Below are 23,461 nucleotides of genomic sequence, written 5' to 3'. Positions count from 1 at the left end.
CTACTCTACATCAGAGGCACTGTTGTCAGAATGGAGGTAGTTGCTGCCTTTTACCCGAACGTAGTGAGCGTAGCGTTTGTCGTTGGGGGCGGAGCCTCCACAAAAGCAGAGTTGCCCGGTGAACAGGTTCTCGATGTCCTCCAGCTGTAAACCTTTGGTCTCTGGAAGGCAGCCGTAGACGAAGAGGAGCCCTAACACCACCAGGCCCGTGTACATGAAGAACGCACCTGGGACACAGAAACATACAGAAATGTCTGACGGTATCAAATCAACGTTATTTTAAAAACAACTGGTTTTGAACACCCCAGATTTCTGTCAGCTTGAGGTTGCGAGCTCAAGCCCAGGTTGCATCAGGAAGGGCATCCAACGTAAAACAATTGCCAAATATTTCACGAGTTCAGATGACCTGACTGAGAATTATTGGGTTTGGTACCTGGATGAGTGAGCATGAACTTTGTTCACACAAGTTCATTTGCTGTTGGGGACCCTTGAAGGGATAAGCTGAAATAAACTCACTCATTTAGGACATTTGTGTTTCATTCTTAGTATTCAAGCTGCACGGTTTGAAATCCGTTTAATTCCTGGAGATTAGTGTGACTGGGGCTTGATATTAGTGGTTCTGACATTTTTTGAAGTTTGATCCACAAAATACCAGTTGCTCAAGATCCCAAGTACGTCTGTTTAAAGAATTCACATTTTTCTAATAGAGGTAACAGCTGTAGCAAACATGTATTAGTAGCTGGGTTTTTTTTTTTTTTGTACCTTAATTCAATGCCTGAAAATCATCTTAAGACCCCAGAGTTGGTGCTTCACGACCCACAGTGTAGTCCAAATCCTAACTTTGAGAATCCCTGGCTGCTATTCAATGTGCTTAAAACAGTGGGCTCGTAAAGATTGGTGTTTGATGACGGGACAGAGTTCCACGGTTGTTTATATGCTTTTGAAGGTTGTATGCTTGACCTTTGAGTAATATTATAAGATAAGAACTTTACTGATCCCGCAGGAAATTGTTTGCCGCTTATCCATCATTAAACAACAACAATAATCCCGTCCTTCATTAAACAGAGGCGGAAGCCTCCGTGTCCAACTGTCACTCTCTTACAATGCTGTTATTGACAGTATCTGTTGAATAATTCAATTAACATTTCATCAACTCATTAAATAAATAAGCTACGCAAGGAAAACTAGAAGATCTTTACAACCCAGGTTTTATCTTGCAAGAGGAGCAGCAATTGGAAACAAGCATATAAATGTTATATGTTGCCTGGATCACAAGGTCTGCCTGCGGACAGCATAAAGGAGAATCAGCTTACAGTCTTATCAGAAAAGGTGAGGTCAAGACAACTCTGCTTTCCAGCTTAGGGGCCTTGAAGTTTATCAGGTGCACAGGCTCCGTGCTCCTGCAGGCTCCACTTTGTTCTAACAAAACAACTCTAACACACACAAGTGGTTCTATAATGTTTGACATTAGTAAATGAAAAGCTTCCATGACCTTTACATCCCCCATCAGTATCACTCAGCCCTCTGTGAATAGCAAGCGGCCATCAGGGCACTAACAATCGGTCGTGAGGCTGATGGTCCTCCTTTATCATGTGAACAGCTACCGTAGTTTTGGCTGTCCACAAACTGGTTGATCCACTATGGAAGGTGCTGTTTATAAGACTGAGTTCTATGTCATATAGGCTTCGCCCTTTAAGGCTGTCGCTGATGGGTTTATCCCGTTATGCGCAAGCATCATACTGAAAAAATTAGTCCACGCCCACCTGCTGTGTGGGCCCCACCCGATCCGTATAAATTACATTAAGAGCGGGTAATCTGCTCCCATTTTTCTTCAGCAAGCTAATATAATAAAACAACTGACCTTTTCATTGAGATGTCCAGCTCCAGCACCATCCGCTTGTGTCCCTCCTGCAAGACCGGTTACTTGCTTAGCTTCGACCGGCACGACACCTGCGAGGGATGCCTGGGTCCCCGCCACGTCGCCCGCGCTTCCTCCTGCCGCCTCTGTGACGAACTTCCACCGGAGGAAAGGCAGAGGAGAGCAGCCTTGTTTAAGGCTACCATCGAGGACTGCCTGTCCGTGGCGGGAGACTGCTCGCTGGACGACGCCATGGATTTCTTCGACGCCGGCTCGCGGAGTGAATCGGATGATTCCTCTGGGACCGGTGACGTTAGCAGCAGCCCCGACGCTCGTTCCCTCCCGGGGAGCGCAGTGTTGGAAAGAGGGAGGCCGAGCGGATGCTCGACTCCCCCGGGGTTTCCCGCTTCAACGACCACACCGCTCCCTGCCGTCGGCGCGCTCCTCTCGGAGCTGCCCGCCATTATCCGGGAAGCTGCTAACGTAAAGGGGCTCTCCGTCCCCTCAACCCCCCCCCCCCCGCTCAGATCGGATGATCTTGCGGGAAGGTTTGGCTCCACGCCGGCTCGCCGTCCTGATCCCATTTGGCCTCATTTTCCAGCGGTGACATCGTACTGGAACGAGGCCGCAGCCGGTCCTGGTAGGTTAAGGGCGCCCGTCTCCACTTACGCCCCCATCACCAGAGTGGAGGGGTTCACCGAGCGGGGCTATCCCTCGGTACCCCCCCTTGAGCCAAGCCTCGTGGAAGCCTTCGGAGCGAAGCTGTCCAGGCTGGAGAAGCGTCCCGTCCCTCCAGGGAAACACGACCAGGCGGTGACCGCGCTCTCCAACAGAGCCCACCAGTGTGCTTTTCAGGCGGCCGCTGCTAACAACAACGTGGCGCTGTTAGCATTTAGCATGTCGAAAAGGCTGGAGGCCTCAGACCTGCCGGAGGAGACAAAGAGCTCCCTGTGTAAATCGGCAGACGCCATCCTCAACATGTGCGCCGCTTCCACGGTTTGCCTGTCGAGGATTGCAGCGTGGATGACGGTAATCCAACGTTCCACCTGGCTTCGTCACTCTCCCTTGCTGCCGGAAAAGCTGCACAAGGACCTGATGGAGGGCCCCATCTCATCGGACTCGCTGTTCGGAAGCAGCTTGAAGACCATGCTGGCGAACTCGAAGCAGTCGGAGGAGATGTCGGAAGCTGTGCGCCATCTCATCAAGCCGCGCGGCTCATCCCGTCCCCCAGCCCGCTGGAGAGACCGTCGAGAGCAGAGGCAGAAACATCGGCGCTCCACGGCAGCAGCAGCTTCGTCTCGCCCAGCTCCACCACCAGCCCCGCCCGTCAGAGACCACCCCTCCTCATTCCGGCAACCTGCACTCCAGCGTTTCCCCAGAGATCGCCTGCAGACGGCGCTTGGGGCAAACAAACCGCAGAGCTCACGGGGGAGAAGATTTAAGAAATGACGGTCTGCGGAGGATGTGTGTATAAATGACACAGGAATTGAAATAAATGATTTTTCAAAGATCAAAGTGCCTGTTTTTAGCCAGTCTGTAAGTTCGGATGAGCTCACAGCCGCTACACACACATCCTCCACACATAGAGAGCCGGTGTCCTTATATAAAGGTTTTTTAAATCCACCGTCGCTCCATCATATGTCCAGACGCTCGCGCGACACCACGGTAAGCGAATTAACTTGTTGTCAATCAGACCCGCACGATCACCACCCAAGCGGTGTTAAACGCGCACCCGAGCGAGGCAAACAGCCCCCATCCAAACGGCGCTGTGTTGATGATGCATGCACAGCTGCCCGGCGCTCACCGGCTCACATCGGTATAAATGTGGGACCGCAGGCCGGGTCCGGTGGAGGTCCCCGCTCTCAGCGAAAACAACACACGCCTCTCCTGAGCAAACGCGAGCGGCCGTCATCCACCGTGTCTCAGCGATCGGCAGCTCACGGCGGCATAAGCGTGAGACAGCTGAACGAATCCAGTGACGAGCCCCGCCCTCAGCGAGAGTGGCGCGCGTCCCTCCAGAGAAAACGTGCGCTCCCGCGAGGCTCACAACCTTCACTTCGACAGCACGGCGTTGATGAAGTCACGTCCTCCGCCTCTCAACGTTCACACAGCGACGTTAAACGTGCAGCCTCACGACGTCATCAGCTGGCACACGCTTCGCCTCAGCACACACCGCCCCGCCCGGACATGAAGGTTGGTCCGCGATCCGGACACAGCGCACGGGCGCACGCAGAACAGCCCTTTCGAGGAAGCCTCGCCTTGGGTCACGCGGAAAACATTTCCGCGACGCATGACGGCGGTCGAGGCGGAGGATTGGATGACATCCGTTCAAAACACGGCACATCATTTAAACGCACGTCCACTCCACGAACGTTACGCAGAGTGGCAAAAAACCTGTTCGCCGGACAGATGGATGGACAGAGTGTTATGCAAGGGTTACACACTGCAATTTGCAACCCGACCCCCTCCGTTCGAAGGAGTTATAGAGACGGTCCTGTCATCACCAGACCAAATCTCAGCCTTAAATGCAGAAGTTCAGGAGCTTCTGATAAAAGGTGTAATCTCAAGAGTTCCCAACGAAGAGGAAAACACAGGGTTTTACTCACGCTACTTCCTGGTCCCCAAAAGGACCGGAGGGATGAGACCGATTCTGGATCTGTCAGCTTTCAACAAAGCGATCATGGACAGACCGTTTCACATGTTGACAAACAGACAGTTGTTGGACAACATCCAGAGAAACGACTGGTTTGTTTCCATCGATCTAAAAGATGCTTATTTTCACATACCGATCATCCCAAAACACAGGAAATTTCTGCGTTTCGCCTTTCAGGGGATGAAGTACCAGTACAACAGGCTGCCTTTTGGGTATTCCCTCGCACCTCGTACGTTCTCAAAGTGTGTGGAGACAGCCCTGCATCCGCTGCACAGAAAAAAAAAAAGTCAACTCCGCCACGTAAGACCTGGCAAAGTGATAACAGCCGTCTCCGTCATGAAGCTGTTGGGAATGATGTCATCAGCTCACACAGTGGTTCCGCTGGGTTTGTTACACATGAGATGCCTCCAGAGGTGGTTTGCGCGTCTGCGTGTGGATCCAGTAAAACACAAAAGACGGATGATCACTGTCCCTCCCTCTGTGAGAGCAGACCTCCGACACTGGGGAAACACCCTGGTTCTGTCAGAGGGAGTCCCCGTCAGCAGACCCACGTCACACGTGTCAGTCTTCACGGACGCGTCGCTGTCAGGCTGGGGGGGGACATGCCTATCCCAAGCAGTAGGGGCGCTGTGGCCCCACCACACATCAGCCCACATCAATGTTTTGGAGTGTCGCACAGTGCTGAATGTGATTCAACACTTTGCTCCCGTGCTACAGAATCAACACGTGTTGATTCACACAGACAATATGGTGACGGCTGCGTACATAAACCGCCAGGGGGGTGTGCGTTCAGCCCAGATGTTACACATTGCGCGAAAGCTACTGTGTTGGGCTCACCGAAATCTGCTTTCCATCAGAGCGGTTTGCATACCCGGTGTTCTGAACAGAGGAGCAGATGTGATGTCCAGGGGCGGCCCACGTCACGCGGACTGGACACTCCATCCAGACCTGATGTTTCAGACGTGGCAGAAGTTTGGCAAAGCAGCTGTGGACCTGTTTGCGACGCGAGAGAACGCTCAGTGCCAATTATGGTTTTCCCTGAGCCCGCGAGACGATCCACCGCTGGGGGTGGATGCATTTGCTCACAGCCCGTGGCCCAAAATGCTCCTGTACGCGTTCCCCCCACCTCCTCTGATTTTACGGTTCCTGATCCGAGTTCAGGAGGAGGGATTGACAGCTCTCCTGGTAGCTCCAGAGCGCGTGAACGCACCATGGTTTCCAGTCCTGCAACGTCTGTTATCGGGTCGTCCGTGGAAACTACCGTGGAGGGAGGATGCTCTCCTTCAAGCAGGAGGAGCGATCAGGAGTTACCCAGAAATAGGCCAGCACCTGTGGGTCTGGCCGCTGAGCGGTCCCGCTTAGAGAGGATGGGTCTCCCTCAGGATGTAGTGCGCACGATTCAAGATTCACGCGCTGCATCTACCACAGCTCTGTACACATCAAAGTGGACGGCCTTTCAGCGCTGGTGTACAGAGAAAGGTTTAGAGGCCACCTCATGTCCATTAGGCGGCGTGTTGTCCTTTCTTCAACAGCTGATGGATAGGAAGTTGGCATTCAGCACGATTAAAACGTACGCTGCAGCCATCTCTTCCTGCCACGAAGGGTTCGGAGACAGAACAGCTTTTAATCACCCGCTAATGAAGCGGTTTCTAAAAGGTGTACAAAGACATAGGCCGGTTTCACGCCCACTCGTTCCACAGTGGGATTTAACGCTGGTCCTGCGAGCCCTGATCAAAGCCCCATTTGAGCCTCTGGATCAGGTTTCACTTAAATTCTTGTCTCTTAAAACAGCCCTGCTGCTGGCTTTAACATCCGCTAAGAGAGTGAGTGATTTATCTGCCCTCTCTGCCGCTCCGTCATGTCTCAGAATCCAGGCTGACGGTAGTTCAGCTGATTTAAGACCAAACCCAGCTTTTATGCCTAAAAACATCACGAGCTCTTTTAAATCAAGACAGATATCGTTGGAGGGTTTTTTCCCTCCCCCCCACAGATCAGAAGAAGAAGCATCTTTTCATCTTCTCTGTCCGGTGCGGGCGTTGACGTGTTACATAGCGCGCACAGTTGCAATGCGTCAAACTCAACAATTGTTTGTGCATTATAGAGATGCATCTGCAGGTCGCCCGTTATCCACCCAGCGCTTGTCTCACTGGCTGTGTGAGGCCATTTCTGAAGCCTACAGAGCATCAGATCTAGAGCCTCCTGTCAACCTCAAAGCACACTCGACCAGGGGTATCGCATCTTCGACTGCCTTGCATAATGGTATGTCAATGCAGGACATTTGCACTGCGGCTGCATGGTCAACACCCTGCTCATTTATTCGCTTTTACCTACGTGATGTAACGGCTCGTTCCATGACACATTCTGTCCTTAGTGCTCTAACAGAATGAATATTGTTGTTTTTCATGGAACTCTGTTTAAGCTCACTTCTGTCTGCATGCATTACAGTGTGAGATGTTGTTATCAGTCACAAGTTGTGTCTGTGATTTTGGTTCTATTGTCACTAATCAGTTCATGACTATTGTTACCAATCAGTTCATTTGATCAATAATCAGTTCATTGATATTAATCTGTTTATACTGTTCAGCCATGAACCAGTTGGTTCATGCCCCCCCCCCCCCCTCTTTTCAACATCTTCTCCCCGTTAAAAGTTTTCCGGGGCGTTCATGCTTTGTCAGAACGCATAGTTACACAACATGCGTCTGTGCATGGCACATAATTACGCGATGCGTAGTTATGCACACGGGGAGCTGAGTGACAAGACGTTTTTTGGGCAAGCTTCCGCTTCTTACTGTGTTCGAACGGACCCAGTGAGGCGAGGACCACATCCGCTTCGCCCTTAACCCATCAGCGACAGCCTTAAAGGGCGAAGCCTATATGACATAGAACGTTGGTTACGTACTGTAACCCCAGATTCTATGAATATAGGCGTAGCCCTTTAAGCGTCGGGCCTCACTGGTTCCTGAATAGCTGAAGAAAAAATAAGCTATTTGGGAGCAGATTACCCGCTCTTAATGTAATTTATACGGATCGGGTGGGGCCCACACAGCAGGTGGGCGTGGACTAATTTTTTCAGTATGATGCTTGCGCATAACGGGATAAACCCATCAGCGACAGCCTTAAAGGGCTACGCCTATATTCATAGAATCTGGGGTTACAGTACGTAACCAACGTTTGCTGCAGCTCCTCAGACTGAAGAAGTCTTATGTATTAAAGACAAAACGCTTCAACCAGAAGTATCTGTCCAGAGGACCTGACTTTACTTTTTTAGATCTTTGAGTAATGTTTGTTGGTTGACCACTTCTGGGAGGAAAAACAATGTTTTGTGGTTTTGAAGCTTATTCGATCTTTCAGTGAATCAGTGGAATAAGATAAAATAATCCAGTGGATTTGAAATTTCTTCCAGCCTGATGAGCATCGATATCTTCTCGTTTTTTTATTTTCTTCAAAAATTTTTTTTTTTTCACGCGTTATAAAAACCAGACATTGATGCATCACTTTTTTTTCTTCCTTTCGGCTGCTCCCTTCTTCAGGGGTCGCCACAGCAAACTAGTTGCATGAAGACGTGCCAATTTTATTTTTTACGCCGGATGTCCTTCCTGTCACAACCACAGACCACCGCGCTACCACAGCCCTCTGTGTGGAGCAGAGAGCTGCCATCTAGGGCGCCTGGGGGAGCAGATGGTGGGGGTTAAGGGCCTTGCTTAGGCGTCCAGAGAGGGGCGCATGAGGGTGGAGGCAGGTGTGGGTGCTTCACCTTTCCCATCCACATTTTGATGTTGTCGGTACGGGGAGTTGAACCAGCGACCTTCCGATTACAGACCTACCTTCTCTTACCTGTGCGCCACCGCTCCCCCTTAACTGATTTTCCACATCACTGATCAAAAATACTTAACTCAAACTAACGGATATTCTATGACATTCACGTTTTTGTCATGCACAGCTAAAACAATGTTTAATATATTTTTACACGGTTGTGTTTCAAACACAAACTAAGGAGTTATGGGTTAAAACGTGTCACTTTAAACATGACTGTACGTTTTATGCTTCACATTTGGTTTGATTTGAAGCCGACCCGCTGAGAGAGTCTTACCATAATATGTCAAATACTCTGCGACGTGAAGGAAAGTCAAAGACACAAGAACGTTGAAGATCCAGTTGACACCAGCTGAGCAGGCGTTGCCAGTGCTGCGTGCCCAGAGTGGGTAGATCTCCGAGTTCACTGTCCACGGCATGGGGCCCATACCTGTAATATGTTGCATGTATATGTTAACTAATTATCATTCATCATCGAGACAGGACACTTTGGTTGGTAAAGTCTTAGTAAGTGCATTGACGACAAAACTCCTTTTGAATGCTGCATTAAAGAAAGTAATTAAAGACCTGGAGCAAAGGATGCAAGGTAAAGGATGAGGCCCACCAGGACTATCCAGGAGTAGGACGTAGGACAGTAATTGTAAGCCCAAATTAGGCCATCACTTTCTTCTGTACGATTAGAACACCTGGATGGAAAAATTGAAGCACAGTAAAGACACACTTGTTCTAATTCACCTCAGTTAAAGTTGTAAACAAGACAAATGCTCTAAAAGCACTTCATGTGGGAAAAGAGAAAACATAGGAGCACGTGAATTACATATCAAGAAAATTAACGCTTCTATCTTTTTAAATGTGACAAACATTGGGGGATACATTTTGACCTTCCCCAGGCTGCATGATCTGTGGACGCCTGACTGACAGGAACGCAGGAAGACTCGAACACGGCGGTTCCGTTGTCACGGTAACAAAACCCACAATCTGGATCCAACATGCAGAAGTCACAAGAGCTGCAAGACGAAGAAAGAAGGAAAATAACCAAATGGGAATGTCACTCGTTCTGAGCAATTAACTCATCAATGGGATATTTTGGTGGTTTTGAAGTAAGGTGCAGTTGAAATGTTTTAAATAAAAACATCTTACCTGTTTTAGGTAGTTCTTTAAATAATATCGGTTTATTAAATTTGAGTTTAGTTTCTTTTGAATCAGTGGGTCACGTGGCATGCAAGATTTTAATTTTTGTTTCTCAAGAACGTTTGGTTGGGTCATTTATTGACAGTCCCTAGGTGAACCACTGCGGCTCGGAGGAGGGAAAAACAAAAACATCTTACCTGTTTAGATAGTTCTTTAAATAATCTTGGTTTATTAAATTTGAGTTTAGATCTAACTGCCTGTGAAACCAGCAAGTGTTTGCTCCATCCACCCTCTGTTAAAATGTCTGGTCGACATTAAGGCCTGGATGGCTTCAAATTTCTTAAGTTTTAACGATGAGAAGACTGAAGTCGTCTTTGGCCCTAGCTCAACTGCCGCCACTGATCCTGTCAACCTGGACTCTCTTCAGCCATATCTGAAGCAGTCTGGTAAAAATCTCAGGATGATTTTAGACTCTGACTTCAAGTTTGACAAACAAATCAACTCTGTTCTGCAGAAAAGCTTCTTCCAACTCAGACAGGTAGCTAAGCTCAAGCCAGTGTTGTCCAGACCCGACCTTGAGAAACTAGTCCATGCCTCTGTCACGACCCGATTGGACCATTGCAGTGCACTCTATGCTGGGATCAGCCAGGCCTCCATCTCACGTCTTCAGCTCGTCCAGAATGCTGCTGCTCAGCTTTTAACCGGAACTCGTAGGTCTGAACATATTACACCAGTTCTGTCCTCCCTTCACTGGCTCCCTGTTCGTACGAGGATAGTCTTTAAAATTCTTCTGTTGACCTTCAAATGCCTAAATGGCCTTGCACACCTTTACCTCTCTGAGCTTCTGGAACCTTACGTTCCCTCTCGGGCCCTGAGATCATCCGATCAGCTGCTTTTGGCTGTTCCAAAAACAAGACTGAAGCTCAGAGGAGATCGGGCTTTTTCAGTCATGGGCCCCAAACTCTGGAACAACCTGCCCCCCAACATCAGGCGGGCCACCTCCCTTCCTCACTTCAAATCCCTGCTGAAAACACATCTGTTCTCTCAGGCATTTCAAACAGTGTAAATTGATTAAGTGTTTTTTTGTTCAGCGATCCCATGTTTTAAATGCTTTTTATTAATTCTTCAGTTATTATGATTAGTGTATTATATTTTTTTCCTCATTAATTTTACTCCCATTGATGTTGTTGTTAAGCACTTTGAAAACAGGTTCTGTTTTAAATGTGCTCTATAAATAAAGTTGACTTGACTTGACTATCCATTTTTTCCTAAATCAATTTTAGAAGAGAATTAGAGTAAAATAAGTCCAAGTCTGTGCAAGTCCAAGTCCAAGTCAAGTAATAACTAATCAACAAGGCACTACATCATAAACCTCAGACAACCAGACACGTTGCCTACAACTGGTAAAACAAATGGAAATGGCCTGCTCAATGAGTTTCAGGTTTTTACCTATAAAGTCTGCAGGTTGAATTGTGAGGGTCCACTGGGTGGAGGGTAATAGGCGGTGAGTTCTGGGCAGACACCAGGAACCCGACTGCCAACAAAGTCAAACTCAGACCAGTACCTGCATTAGAGAAGAAACAATTAATAAAGTTACAAAGGAAGAATTAAATGTTATCCAAGCCCAACCATTAGCCAAACCTAAAAGACTGCCCAGAGTCAGTTTCCTGCGGCCCACTCTTTCCACAAGCCAAACTCCAACCAAGGTGAACACGAAGTTGGTGGCTGAAGTTGCTGCAGCCAACCAGATCGCTTGTTTGTCATCCCGCACCCCTGCCATCTGGAGGATGGTTGCACTGTAGTACCTGCAAACAGAAAAACAGCCATCAAAAGCAGTTCCAGTCAGAACAGACGCTGCTTTTATCGTTTGGGGTTTCATAATGTGTTTCTGGGGTTAGCACATGAAAGATAGAATGATAGTGAACTTACATAACCGTGTTGATGCCAGACAGCTGCTGAAACATCTGGAGGCCACAACCAATAACAAGAGCCCGTCGAGTTGGACCGTGGCGGAGGATGCGTAAAAGAACAACTCCTCCTGAAATTTAAATTCAATTCAATCTTTATTTATACAGATAAATCACATTGAGCCTCAAAGACTCTTTTACAAGTGAGACCTGTTTAGACAGACAAAAAAGTTGTGAAAGTAACAACATGCAGGATTTGGAGGCAAAATAATTCCTAACAGGCTCTCTCTCAATGGCCAAAGAGAGATAGCATGAAAAAAAAAAACGTCATTCTGCTGGGGAGGGGGAAGATGACAAGGGTGGTGAGCATGTCCAAGGACACTCCCAGCGGCACTGTAGGAGTTCTGATAAGAATGGAATAATCAGTCCGTTCCCTCTGGTAAGAGCTGTAAACATTTTCGGGGGGTGCCGAGGTTGGCCAAGGACAGCGCCAATGAGAATCCAAGAGTCCTGAAACGATGACACAATGTTTATTCAGCCGATTTACCCGATAGGTCTGTAGACATCCTCGATGGGAGGTGAAGGGGCAGGCCGTCAGATTTACAAAGCCATCAGGCGAATTGAGATAAAGTGGCCTGCCAAGGCCAGCTGAGGGAGCCGAATTCAGATAAACAACATTTGTTTTGGAGGCAGGCAGAACTTTACTGATTTTTATCTGCCTTGAGTCTTTGCTGGTCTCATGTAGGTTCTAAAACATCCAAATTAAGTGGACACACCGCTGGTCCGTGCCTGAGAATATTACCCGAGATCTGATCCATCCGGCCAGCAAGTCCTATAGGGCCGCAAATGGCCTGCGATTCTCACAAATCACATCCAATTTACGGTTCAGTTCGCCAAGCAATTGAGTCTGGGTGCTCGAGACACGAAGCAAAGCATCACATAAGGCCAACAGCCTGACCAGGACCAAATTAGCTGCGGCCGTCTTCTTTGTATGTCGATAAACCAGGAACCAGCCGATTCCAAAAAGAAGGAAACCTGTTATCATAAATAAAATTATATATGCATCTTGGGCATCCCCAGGAATCAAAGACATATCCAGCTGCATGCGTGTCATCAGGACAGTTCGGCTCGCCTGAAGCTCATCTCATCGTGGAGAAAATTTGATCAATTGCATTGCGAGACCAACTGACCAGATCTATAGCAAAAATTATGGTTTGGAAGATATGTAGAGAGAGGCTCAGAAACAGTTTCACAGACAGGACAGAGCAGCAAAGCGGAGGAGGGAGAGGAGGGGAAAGACATCCGCCCTCGACAAGAGCAAGTGGTGAAGTGATAAACGTTTTTCAACAGAGAGTTGAATTTCCACCATGGCCTAAATGAAATTAGCATTCCAACATTAATTTTTGATTTTGCCAAGTTAACCAACCTGTCCCCGAGTCTCGCTCCTCCTCCTCGATGCTGGCTTTGATGACATCATACTCCTCATCGATGTTTTGGTCCCCTCGGATCTGGCTGAGAACATGACATGCCTCTTCGCTCCGGCCCTTCTGCAAGAGCCAGCGTGGGCTTTCTGGCAGGAAGATGAAGCCAAAGAACTGCAGCACTGCAGGTACGATGGACAAGCCTAACATGTACCTACAGTGGAGAGGAGGGGTGAAACAGAGGTATGCTAGAAAAGACAACAGCTGCTGCATTTCAGATTTGACTCAAAGGTCTCTCTGGTGACTTTGAATGGCACTACTGGAAGAAAAAGGACCACAAACAGGGCCAAGTTCACACCTCAGCAAAGGATTTATTGATAAAGTGTTAAAGAGGAGAAAAAGATGGGACAAAGCCTACCTCCATCCATTGTGGCTCAAGTAACTGAAGACCCCGTCAACTATGCTGGCAACAAACTGGCCACCAGTGATGAAGAGGGCATTGATCGTGACTAACTGGCCTCTCAGGTGAGGGGGAGAAACTTCTGCGATGTATACAGGGACTGTCATGGAAGCAATGCCTGTTAGGGGTGGAAAAGTAATTTCATGTTAACATACAAATGTTCTAAAAATATTTTTGGTACTTTATAGGAGGCAACAATTCAAATTACTTACCGATACCCAAACCCACTATGATTCTGCCAGCAAGAAGGACCATTTTGTCCTGGGCAATACTCAGTACAACTCCACCGACACTGAAGATGAAGCTGGCCACAAGAATACAAATCCTGCGTCCCAGCCAGCCATTCAAGGAGCCCCCACCGAGGGCAGAGAGTGCTGCCGCCCCAACAGTGCTGGAAACCAGCAGCTCCTGCCACAGAGCATTGAGGTTCATCTCCTTTTTCAGGAGCAGCATGGCCCCAGAAACCACTCCAGTGTCATACCCAAAGAGGAAACCTCCCAGGGCAGAGAAAAATGCCAACACGTAGACGAAATATGGCGTGTAGACATCTTGGCCTGGGGGGTCCTGAGTGTCTCCAGTAGTTCCAAAGAGACTCTGCTCTCCACCCTCAGCAGCTGTCTGCCTCCTGCTGTCCACACGGTCACTCATTTGCTTCAGGCTGTATTCATCAAGGCTGCTGTACAAATAGGAGAGAAAGCAGCACTTACACTCAGAGTTGCTCTTCTTGGGGTAGATGTTTGGGGGTGGAGTACGACAATTTTATGGTAAGTAAATAAGCAAAGGAGAAGATGCGGCCTAACCTCACATTGCTGTTATAACATCAGTCCAACAGCTGAACACCGCCCAGGTTCAGATCAGAGAGACCGGTCCTCCCAGTCACACCCCCTCAGGTCACAATGTCATTACCCACGTGGCCCAAAAAAAGTCACCACCTGGATTTTACTAAGCAAATAGGGACGAGCATCCTATTGGATAATTACTGCATGGCTGATTATCAGCTGGCAACAAGTTATTTAACTCCAACTGGTGCAATGAGTTGCTTCTCATTTCTTAAACAACCATGTCAAAAGACACATCGTGTGGTCGTGGAAAAGACTGTTTGATATACGTCAAATCATTGGCATCAAGCAGAGAAAACATCTAAGGAGATTGCAGAAACTACTAAAATTGGGTTAAGAATAGGGGTGCACCGATAAATCGGCCGGCCGATCGATCGGCCCCGATTTCCTTAATTTGGGGAGATCGGCGATCGGCCGATCTTTAAATGAGAAGCCGATTTTATCCACCGATCTTATCTGCCTCCGGAAAGGTCTGAAAATCAGCTGCTGTCCCCTTTTGCTCCACTGTGAGAGCTCACACACAGGTCACTCGGAGCAGCCATGTCGTCGGTTTGGAAGTTCTACGCTGTAAAAGAAAATGAGCCAAAGATCGCAATTTGCAATTCGTGTAAAGCCGAAGTAAGTCGTGGTGGAGCCACCACCAAAACCTTTAATACAACAAACCTCGTTCGCCATTTAAGAAATCACCACGCCGCCAAGTATGCAATGTTTGAAGAGAGCAACCAAGCTAAGGCTAATGCTAAAGCTAGCGCTAACAAAGAGGCAGTCGGTGGGTCGCTGTTAGCTTTTATGAGCAACGAAAAGAGCAAAGCTACCACGAGGAAAGTGATGGAGTTCATGGCATTAGACAACCAGCCATTTTCAGTCGTTGAGGACAAAGGTTTTAGAAGCTTGATGCAGCACGTGTGCCCACGATATAATATGCCGAGTCGGAAATATTTTTCTGATGTTGCATTACCGGAGTTGTTCAGCCAAGTTTCGAGAGACACCCGCAGCCTGCTAAAAGCTAATACAAATACACTCAGCTTTACAACAGACATCTGGACTTCTGATGTAAGTTTAATGTCCATGTTAAGTTTTACTGCACAGTGGATTGACGAACAGTTCGAACGTCATCAAGTACTCTTAAACTGTAAAGAAATGGCAGGGTCTCACACTGCGGCCAATTTATCAGCAGAGTTTAAGGCGATGCTGAATCACTGGGAAATCGATCATGGAAGAGTTCACGTTGTTTTACGGGATAATGCTCGTAATATGGCCAAAGCGCTGGATGATATCAACCTGAAAAGTTTACCCTGCCTGGCACACACACTGCAACTGGTTGTAAATGAGGGACAGCTGGCGCAGCGCAGCATCACAGACATGGTGGCAACAGGAAGGAGAATTGTTGGACATTTTAAGCATTCATCACTTGCCTATTCCCGACTTTATGACATACAGACACAGTTAGGTCAACCCAGGAAACGATTACAGCAAGACGTTTCAACGAGGTGGAACAGCACAGTCTACATGCTGCGGTCACTGTTGGAGCAGAGACGTGCTATTGGCGTGTATGCTGCTGAGCATGAGTTACCAGCCACACTCACAGCACACCAGTGGGAGCTACTGGACAATGTGCTCACCATTCTTGCACCTTTTGAGGAACTCACAAAGGAGATTAGCTCATCAACAGCTACAGCAGCAGATGTCATCCCAGCCATCACTGCACTCAAGCGGATTTTGGAGAGGCAAGCGAGCACAGACCGTGGCGTGGGTACAGCCAAAGCTACGTTGCTGGAGGCTGTTGTGAGAAGATTCAGCAACATTGAGCATGAGCCCCTGTACAGCTTGGCCACTGTTCTGGATCCAAGGCAAGTAACTATTAACATTCTATTTTAGCCATAATGACTTTTAGCCTACTACTATATTTCAACAAACATTTAAATTAAATTAAAAATAAAAATTTATTGATTGAAATGCATTTCTTTATTTACATGCAAGTCATAAAAACTGTTAATGTATACAAAACACAATGATTGACCCATCTTTCTTTGTTTATGCAAAACAAGGTACAAGAATCGCTACTTCTCAGCAGAGGTGAAAGATGACGTGAAACTGCTCCTTTTGACCAAACTTGCAGAGGGGGAGACCAGATGCACACCTGCTGCAGGAACATCCTCTGAAGTGGGACCTCCTGATATAGATGAACCTGCAGCCAAAAGGCGTAGTCTACTGTTTGCAGCTCACGACGAAATCTTAAAGGAGAACATTGAACAGGAGCAACAGCTGGCCAGCCCTTCAGCTATGCAGGTACAGAACTACCTATCTGAGGTTCCTGTCGAAAGGAGCCAGGACCCATTGGTCTACTGGAAGATCAATGAAAATCGTTTCCCTCATCTTGCTCTACTTGCCCGAACCTATCTCTCTGCCCCATGCACAAGCGTTGAAAGCGAGCGCCTGTTTAGCTTGGCTGGACATGTAGTAGATGAGAAAAGAAGTCGCCTGTCTGGTGACAAAGCAGAAATGCTTTTGTTCATCAAGAAAAACCTGCCACTAATGAAAGTGACTGGAATAAGTCTGTGAGAACTAACTTACCAGTGTTAGTTCTTATTACCCACTGACTTGAAAATGTTACACTTGTTGCATTCTTTTTTTTTTTTTAAATGTAACAAGTGAAAGAGTTGAAGGAACTGAACATTTTTTTTAGTTAATTTTATAGTTTTAACAAAAATTGTGTAAACTTCATTTATATTTCAGAATACTACCTCATGACAAGTTAAAACAACAAGTTTGTATTGTTTCTAGGGTATTTTTCAAGGGTATGTTTTACAATAAAATAAGATTGGTAAATTGAAGGTGCATTGTGATCTTGTAACACCTGACACTGTTGCTTATAAAAAAAAATCGGTATCGGCCAAAATCGGAATCGGCAGTTCAGACTTTCAAAAAAATCGGTGATCGGTGATCGGCCTGAAAATTGAAATCGGTGCACCCCTAGTTAAGAACTGTCCAACGCATTATTAAAAACTGGAAGGATAGTGGAGACACAGTCTTCGAGGAAGAAATGTGGCTTGAAAAAAAATCCTGAATGAACGTGATCGGCGAACACTTAAACGTTTGTTGAAGTCGAGTCGAAGAAAAACAACAGTAGCACTCAGGGCTATGTTTAATAGTGAAAGTAAGAACTTTTCCACACGCACGATGCGAAGGGAACTCAAGGGATTGGGACTGAACAGCTGTGTAGCCTTATGAAAACCACTAATCATTGAGGCTAACCTGAAAAAAAAGGCTTCAATTTGCTAGGGAGCATAAAGATTGGACTGCGGAGCAATGGAAGAAGGTCATGTGATCTAATGAGTCCAGATTGACCCTGTTCCAGGGTGATGGGCGCATCAGGGTAAGAAGAGAGGCAGGTGAAGTGATGCACCCATCGTGCCTAGTGCTCAATGCAAGATCTTGGTGAAAAATGAATGCAACACTGGATGGAAATAGATCTTGTGACGTTGCAGAAGCTTATCGAAACAATGACACAGAGAATGCATGATGTAATCAAAGCTAAAGGAAGTCCAACCAAATAGTAGTGTGTGACCATTTTTTATTTTTTGCCCAGGCAGTGTATGTTCATTTTGCAGACTGAGAATTTAGCACCAAGAACGTAAATGACGTCATCAACGGGTGGGTAAACAGTACGTAGAGACGAACGTAGCACTGTCCAAGATGGCTGCCAGCCTATCGCCGTCAGTGGCCATTCACAGCATTTCTGCAGACGCCAAAGGTTGTTTAACTTGATCGGGGAGACCCTCTGATAGTTCTGAGCGACAGCCCATTGACAGAGTCCATAAAATCTGTTATTTTGTTTAAATACTGTTAAAACAAGTGAAAGAGGAACCCAAACATGTTCTGTCCGCTGATAAACCCGCATACGTGTGGTGGAACAACAAACGTTTAAAGTAGTTTTCAAAACACATCTCTAACGTGACTGTCACTCGCGTTTAAATGTGTTTCATTCATTAATTTGAATTATATTTCATCCACTAACAACTTCACAAAGCTAGCTCCAATCAGTTTCTTTGTTGACTCAAGAAAAAGTAAACTACCGGTAACTTTGATCTGTACAAAACCATAACGTTCTGATAAATAAAATCCACCTACCTTTGAGAAACGTTCTCCAAACGCTGTGCAGCAGAACATGTCTTTTACTGAAACAGGAAACCTCTGTGAGGATCATATGATGTATTGACTCGAGGGGAAATAGAGCACACCAGTCCGACCAGAAGACCCAGTGAGCATGAAGTGAAGTTGCTGCTTCTCTTATGCAGACCAACACAAGCATGTATGGAAGCCCGTTTCTGCCAATAAAAAGAAATTGAAACGTCCAATGGTATGTCTTCACTTTGACTTTGAAAGTCGAAATTATGGCATACAATTGGATGTCTTATTTTTTTTTATTAGTGGAAATGGGCTTACATACACTTACGTATGTTGATAAAAACAAAAAAACAACAACAAAGTGTCCATTACAAGGGTATCACTTTTGACTGATTAAAACATTAACTTTTTTTTTGTTCTGAGCTGAGAGGATATTTATGGAGGAATAAGAGTGCCAAGAGGAAAGAAAGAAAAAAGGTTTAACAAAAAGAGAATTCTACACAGTTATAAATAAACAAAACACATCCATCCATACATCCATTTTCTTTTACCCGTTTATTCCATTTTGGGTCACGGGGGTCGCTGGTGCCCATGTCCAGCAATCACTGTGCGAGGGGCGGGGTACACCCTGGACGGGTCGCAAGTCCATCACAGGGCCACATAGAGACAAACGAGACAAACAACCATTCACTCTCTCACTCACACCTAGGAACAATTTAGAGTTACCAATCAGCCTAACATGCATGTTTTTGGTCTGTGGGAGGAAACCGGAGCGCCCGGAGAAAACCCACGCATGCACGGAGAGAACATGCAAACTCCACCCAGAAAGGCCCCCGGACCGGGGTTTTAAACAAAACACATTTAAAATAAAATAAACAAACACGCAAATAATTTTTTTGGTTTGTTCACATTATAATTTAAGGGTGGCACAGATGGTAGAGCTGCCGCCTCTCAATGAGAAGGTCGCCGGCTCGAATCCCAGCCCAGGACATTTCTGGGTGGAGTTTGCACGTTCTCTCCGTGCATGCGTGGGTTTTCTCCGGGTGCTCCGGTTTCCTCCCACAGACCAAAAACACGCATGTTGGGCTGATTGGTAACTCTAAATTGTCCCTAGGTGAGAGAGAGAGAGAGAGAGAGAGAGAGAGTGAATGGTCGTTTGTCTCTGTGATGGACATTGCATTTTCTCTTGCTGCCCACTCAGGAGCAGAATTGTATTTCTGGTATGGAAGCGACTGAAATGGGTGAGAAATGAACTCAAGTATCGATCCCATCGTGCTAGTATTGATCCAGTCCAACACATTGATTCCATAAGTTGCTGTAGATTCTCAGTCATCCAGTTTTTTTTTCTTGCTGCTCCCATCTTCAGGGGTCAGCACATCGACGTAACTTGCACAAAGACTTGAGGATTGTTTTTACACCGGATGCCCTTCCTGAAGCAACCACCGGGCTACCACAGCCCTCTGTGTGGAGCAGAGATGCCATCTAGGAGCCCAGGGGAGCAGATGGTGGGGGTTAAAGGCCTTGCGCAAGGGCCTTGAGTGGGGCAAATGAGGGTGGAGACATACGTGATCCACCGATCCCACTCACATTTTAATGTTGTTGATCTGGAGGCTCAAACTGGCGAATCAAATAATCAAATTTAATAAGACAAAGCTTTGTGGCGTACAGTCGGTTACAGAAACTCCTAATGCTTGCTCTGCCTTGGTTCTGATCTCTGTCCTACTTCCTGAAAAAAAAAAAAACAGTTTGTTTTGTAGAAAACTCATCAGGGGCCTGCCCCTCTCCGCCGTGTTATCAGATTCGTCTGAACCCGAGTCCAGTGAGAAAGTTAAAACTCAAGAAAACAAACCAGGATTCTTACATGGGGGTGATAAGCACATCAAGCCACCTGGCTTCATCATCAAACAGTAACACCAAAGCATTATAATATCATTCACAATGCCCTTAAAGTAATAAATTGCATTTATTATTATTGTATTTGGGCTAGGGCAGCACGGTGGCGCAACTGGTAGAGCTGCTGCCTCTCAGCGAGCAGGTCCCTGGTTCAAACCCCGGTCCAGGGGCCTTTCTGGGTGGAGTTTGCATGTTCTCTCTGTGCATGCGTGGGCTTTCTCCAGGTGCTCCGGTTTCCTCCCACAGACCAAAAACATGCATGTTAGGCTGACTGGTAACTCTAAATTGTCCCTAGGTGTGAGTGAGAGAGTGAATGGTTGTTTGTCTCATTTGTCTCTATGTGGCCCTGTGATGGACTTGCGACTCGTTCAGGGTGTACCCCGCCCCTCGCACAGTGATTGCTGGACATGGGCACCAGCGACCCCCGTGACCCAAAATGGAACAAGCGGGTAAAGAAAATGGATGGATGGATGTATTTGGGCTGCTCTAGTGGAAAGCATTTGTCATATTCTGCATTTCATATTCTTATCTGTTGAAATACCGTGTTCCCCGCCGTACACGTCACTCCGCCGTATAAGTCCCATCAGTCCAAATATGTCTAATAAAGTGGAAAGAAAAGGGGCCTTCTCCTGCTCCGCTCCTGTTTCTTGGAATATCCTGCAAAAAGATCTGAAGCTCTCGACCTTGACCTCTCGAAGTGGCTTTAAAACCCTGTTGAGTTCCTGCAAAAAGCCGGACATGTTCCTGTAATAAATCGTCTTATAATCTAGTAGTTGTTTTGCTACTATTCCTCTCGATTGTCCGTTTGATTGCTGTTTTGTTTTGATTGGTAAAAAAAAAAAAAAGGAGAAACTTAAATTTGTATGCCTATTTTATGACCATCTATTGCTGTCGCTGTTGTCATCACTCTTTGTTGAAATCAGGTCTCTCTTGTAAATGAGTCCCCGAGGCTCAATGGGATTAACCTGTCTAAATAAAGGTTGCATGAATTCTACTCGAGGGCTGAAAATGGTAGTGTTCAATATTTTCAGTCAGAATGAATGACAACGGTCATATTTCAGCCAAAAATTGGTTTATAAGTATGGGAAAAAATTAATAAATTAGTCGCGTTGGTGCAGGGCATGCAAATTAATGCAATAAAACACGTCTTATCAGCAAAAAATACGGTACAGGCTCAATAATTTCACTGCTAGTGCTTTGCGCTGCTATATTCTTTATGTTTGGTGTCCTGTGATGGACTGGAGACTTGTCCAGGGTGTCCCCTGCCTCTCGACAGTGACTGCTGGACACGGGCACCAGTGACCCCCGCGATCCAAAAATGAAGAAGCGGGTAAAGATAAGGGATGGACGGACAAACGGATAGATGGGTATTAAACAGTAACCTTTGTGGGGACCTGGCGGGAACTTCCTAACCAACTTAGAAAAGGTGACAAAATAAATCGTAATTAAAGTAAAAAAAAAAAGTATTTAAATGTTTCTTGATAAATCTTATAAAACATAAACAGTTAGACATTAAATAATTAAAAAATCGTATTTTTTTTATATATATACTTTCTCATTTTAGTTATTTGATTTTTGTGGCACCACTGGACTTCCATACATCCTCTCGCGTTCGTAAAAACCGTAACACCGCTTGTACATGTGCACAACAAACTTATGTACATAAACAGTAACCGAAGAGGTAGGATTTGTTAATTATGATGTCTACTATGAACTTTTAACATGATTTATTATTCCCTACAGTGCACACATTTGCCATTTCAGATCAAAACTCAGCGCAAGTCACTTTGATCTCGCCCCTTCCATAAATGCGTAAAAGTAAAAGGTGTTGCGCGCATCATACACACTTTACTGCACGGCTTTTTAAAATGGCTGCTGTCGCTCCACAAGCTGAGTTTTCCATCAACTTTTGTTTGTCGGTGTGACGAGACTGGTTTCCAGGCTGCTCTGTGAACGGGAAGTCGAGTCATATGATGAGACTGCGGAGAAGCAGGAACACGCCCGTTTCACGCACGAACCGCAGGAGCGTCGGAAAATCTCAGGCTCGACAGAAAAAAACGGAACTCGTTCTTCTAAAAAAAAAAGGAGAGGAAAGTTCTCCCCGGGCGGTGATGCCAAAGACACTTTCTGACATGACAAGCCTCCTCCTTTCATGACAGCCTGCTGGGACATCATGGAGCTCCTGTGGCGCGCGCGGGTCTAACTTCTCAGCTGGAAGCGTCTTTTTGAACATCATGGTCAATAAAGAGGAGCTGGAAGAAAGACTGAAGAAGCTGCTGGTGCGGCTGAAGACCCCCAAAGAGGACAACCAGCTGGACACTCTCATTCAGATCATCCAGGATCTACTTTTCCTGGCGCACACTGACCATGGTAGGAAAGTGTTCCAGCGCGTGCACCATGCTGCTGGTAATCAACAAGCTGTTTATGTTTATTCTAATATCTAAACAAATTGTTTCAGTTTAGCGCCACATGAGTGCAGTTTGCAGCACATTCTCCTCTACATTTATTTCTGTACACATTTGTTTAATGTCTACACAAAAATAAATAAAACGAGAGAAATTTCATTTCCTGCGAAAATGCAATTATTGCAGAACTTGCTGAAAAACAGCTGAAGTCTTGCTGAAACGTAGCAAAAATGGAAGAACAAGCCTACATTAGCAGATGAAAGCAAAAAGGACACATATTTGCTTAATTAAGTTTCAATAAGCAAAAATTTGCCCAAAAATTAAGAAATTTACAAAAAAAAAAAAAAAAAAGCTGAATTTAGCAACAAGCAGCTGAAAAGTAGCTGAAAAGGCAGAAAGAAGCTTAAATTACCAGAAGGAAGCAGAAAGAGATGAAATGAGTTTTAAAAAATGTGGAAATAGTTGAAAAGCTCAAATGAGCATTAAAGTAGCTAAATAGTAGCTGAAGTAGCAGAAAAAAGCTGAAAGGAGCACAACAAGCTGAAATTAGAAGAAAGAAGTTCATTAAGCAGAAATTTGGCAAAAAAAAACAAACACAAAAAAGGAATTTATCTGTAAACAGCTAAAATTAGCTAAAATGGTAAAAGGCTAGCTGAAATGGAAGAACAAGCCTAAATTAGCAGAAGAAAACTAAAAGGACACATATTTGCTGAATTAAGTTTCAAAAAGCAAAAATTTGCACAAAAATTAAGAAATTTACTAAAAAAAAAAAAGCTGAATTTAGCAACAAGCAGCTGAAAAGTGGCTGAAAAGGCAGAAAGAAGCTTAAATTACCAGAAGGAAGCAGAAAGAGATGAAATGAGTTTTAAAAAATGTGGAAATAGTTGAAAAGCTCAAATGAGCATTAAAGTAGCTAAATAGTAGCTGAAGTAGCAGAAAAAAGCTGAAAGGAG

General features: G+C 45.9%; 1 protein-coding gene across 1 annotated transcript; it reads right to left on the bottom strand.

Moving 5' to 3' along the window:
- LOC119415934 (proton myo-inositol cotransporter-like) lies at window positions 1-18,394 on the bottom strand. Its single transcript, XM_037683103.1, has 12 exons — window positions 18,383-18,394; window positions 18,214-18,254; window positions 13,456-13,919; window positions 13,202-13,361; window positions 12,789-12,997; window positions 11,385-11,493; window positions 11,097-11,260; window positions 10,905-11,019; window positions 9,206-9,331; window positions 8,892-9,010; window positions 8,602-8,754; window positions 1-227 (listed from the first exon to the last, which is right to left on the bottom strand). The coding sequence occupies exons 1-12, from the start codon at window positions 18,392-18,394 to the stop codon at window positions 1-3; spliced, it is 1,899 nt and encodes a 632-aa protein (XP_037539031.1).
- Between the last annotated feature and the right edge of the window lie 5,067 nt (window positions 18,395-23,461).

The sequence above is a fragment of the Nematolebias whitei genome, chromosome 10 (assembly GCF_014905685.2).
Source record: "Nematolebias whitei isolate Nwh7 chromosome 10, NemWhi1, whole genome shotgun sequence".
NCBI classification, from domain to species: Eukaryota; Metazoa; Chordata; class Actinopteri; order Cyprinodontiformes; family Rivulidae; genus Nematolebias; species Nematolebias whitei.
Note: the sequence above shows the minus strand (reverse complement) of the source record. Positions and strands in the feature narration are given on the sequence as shown.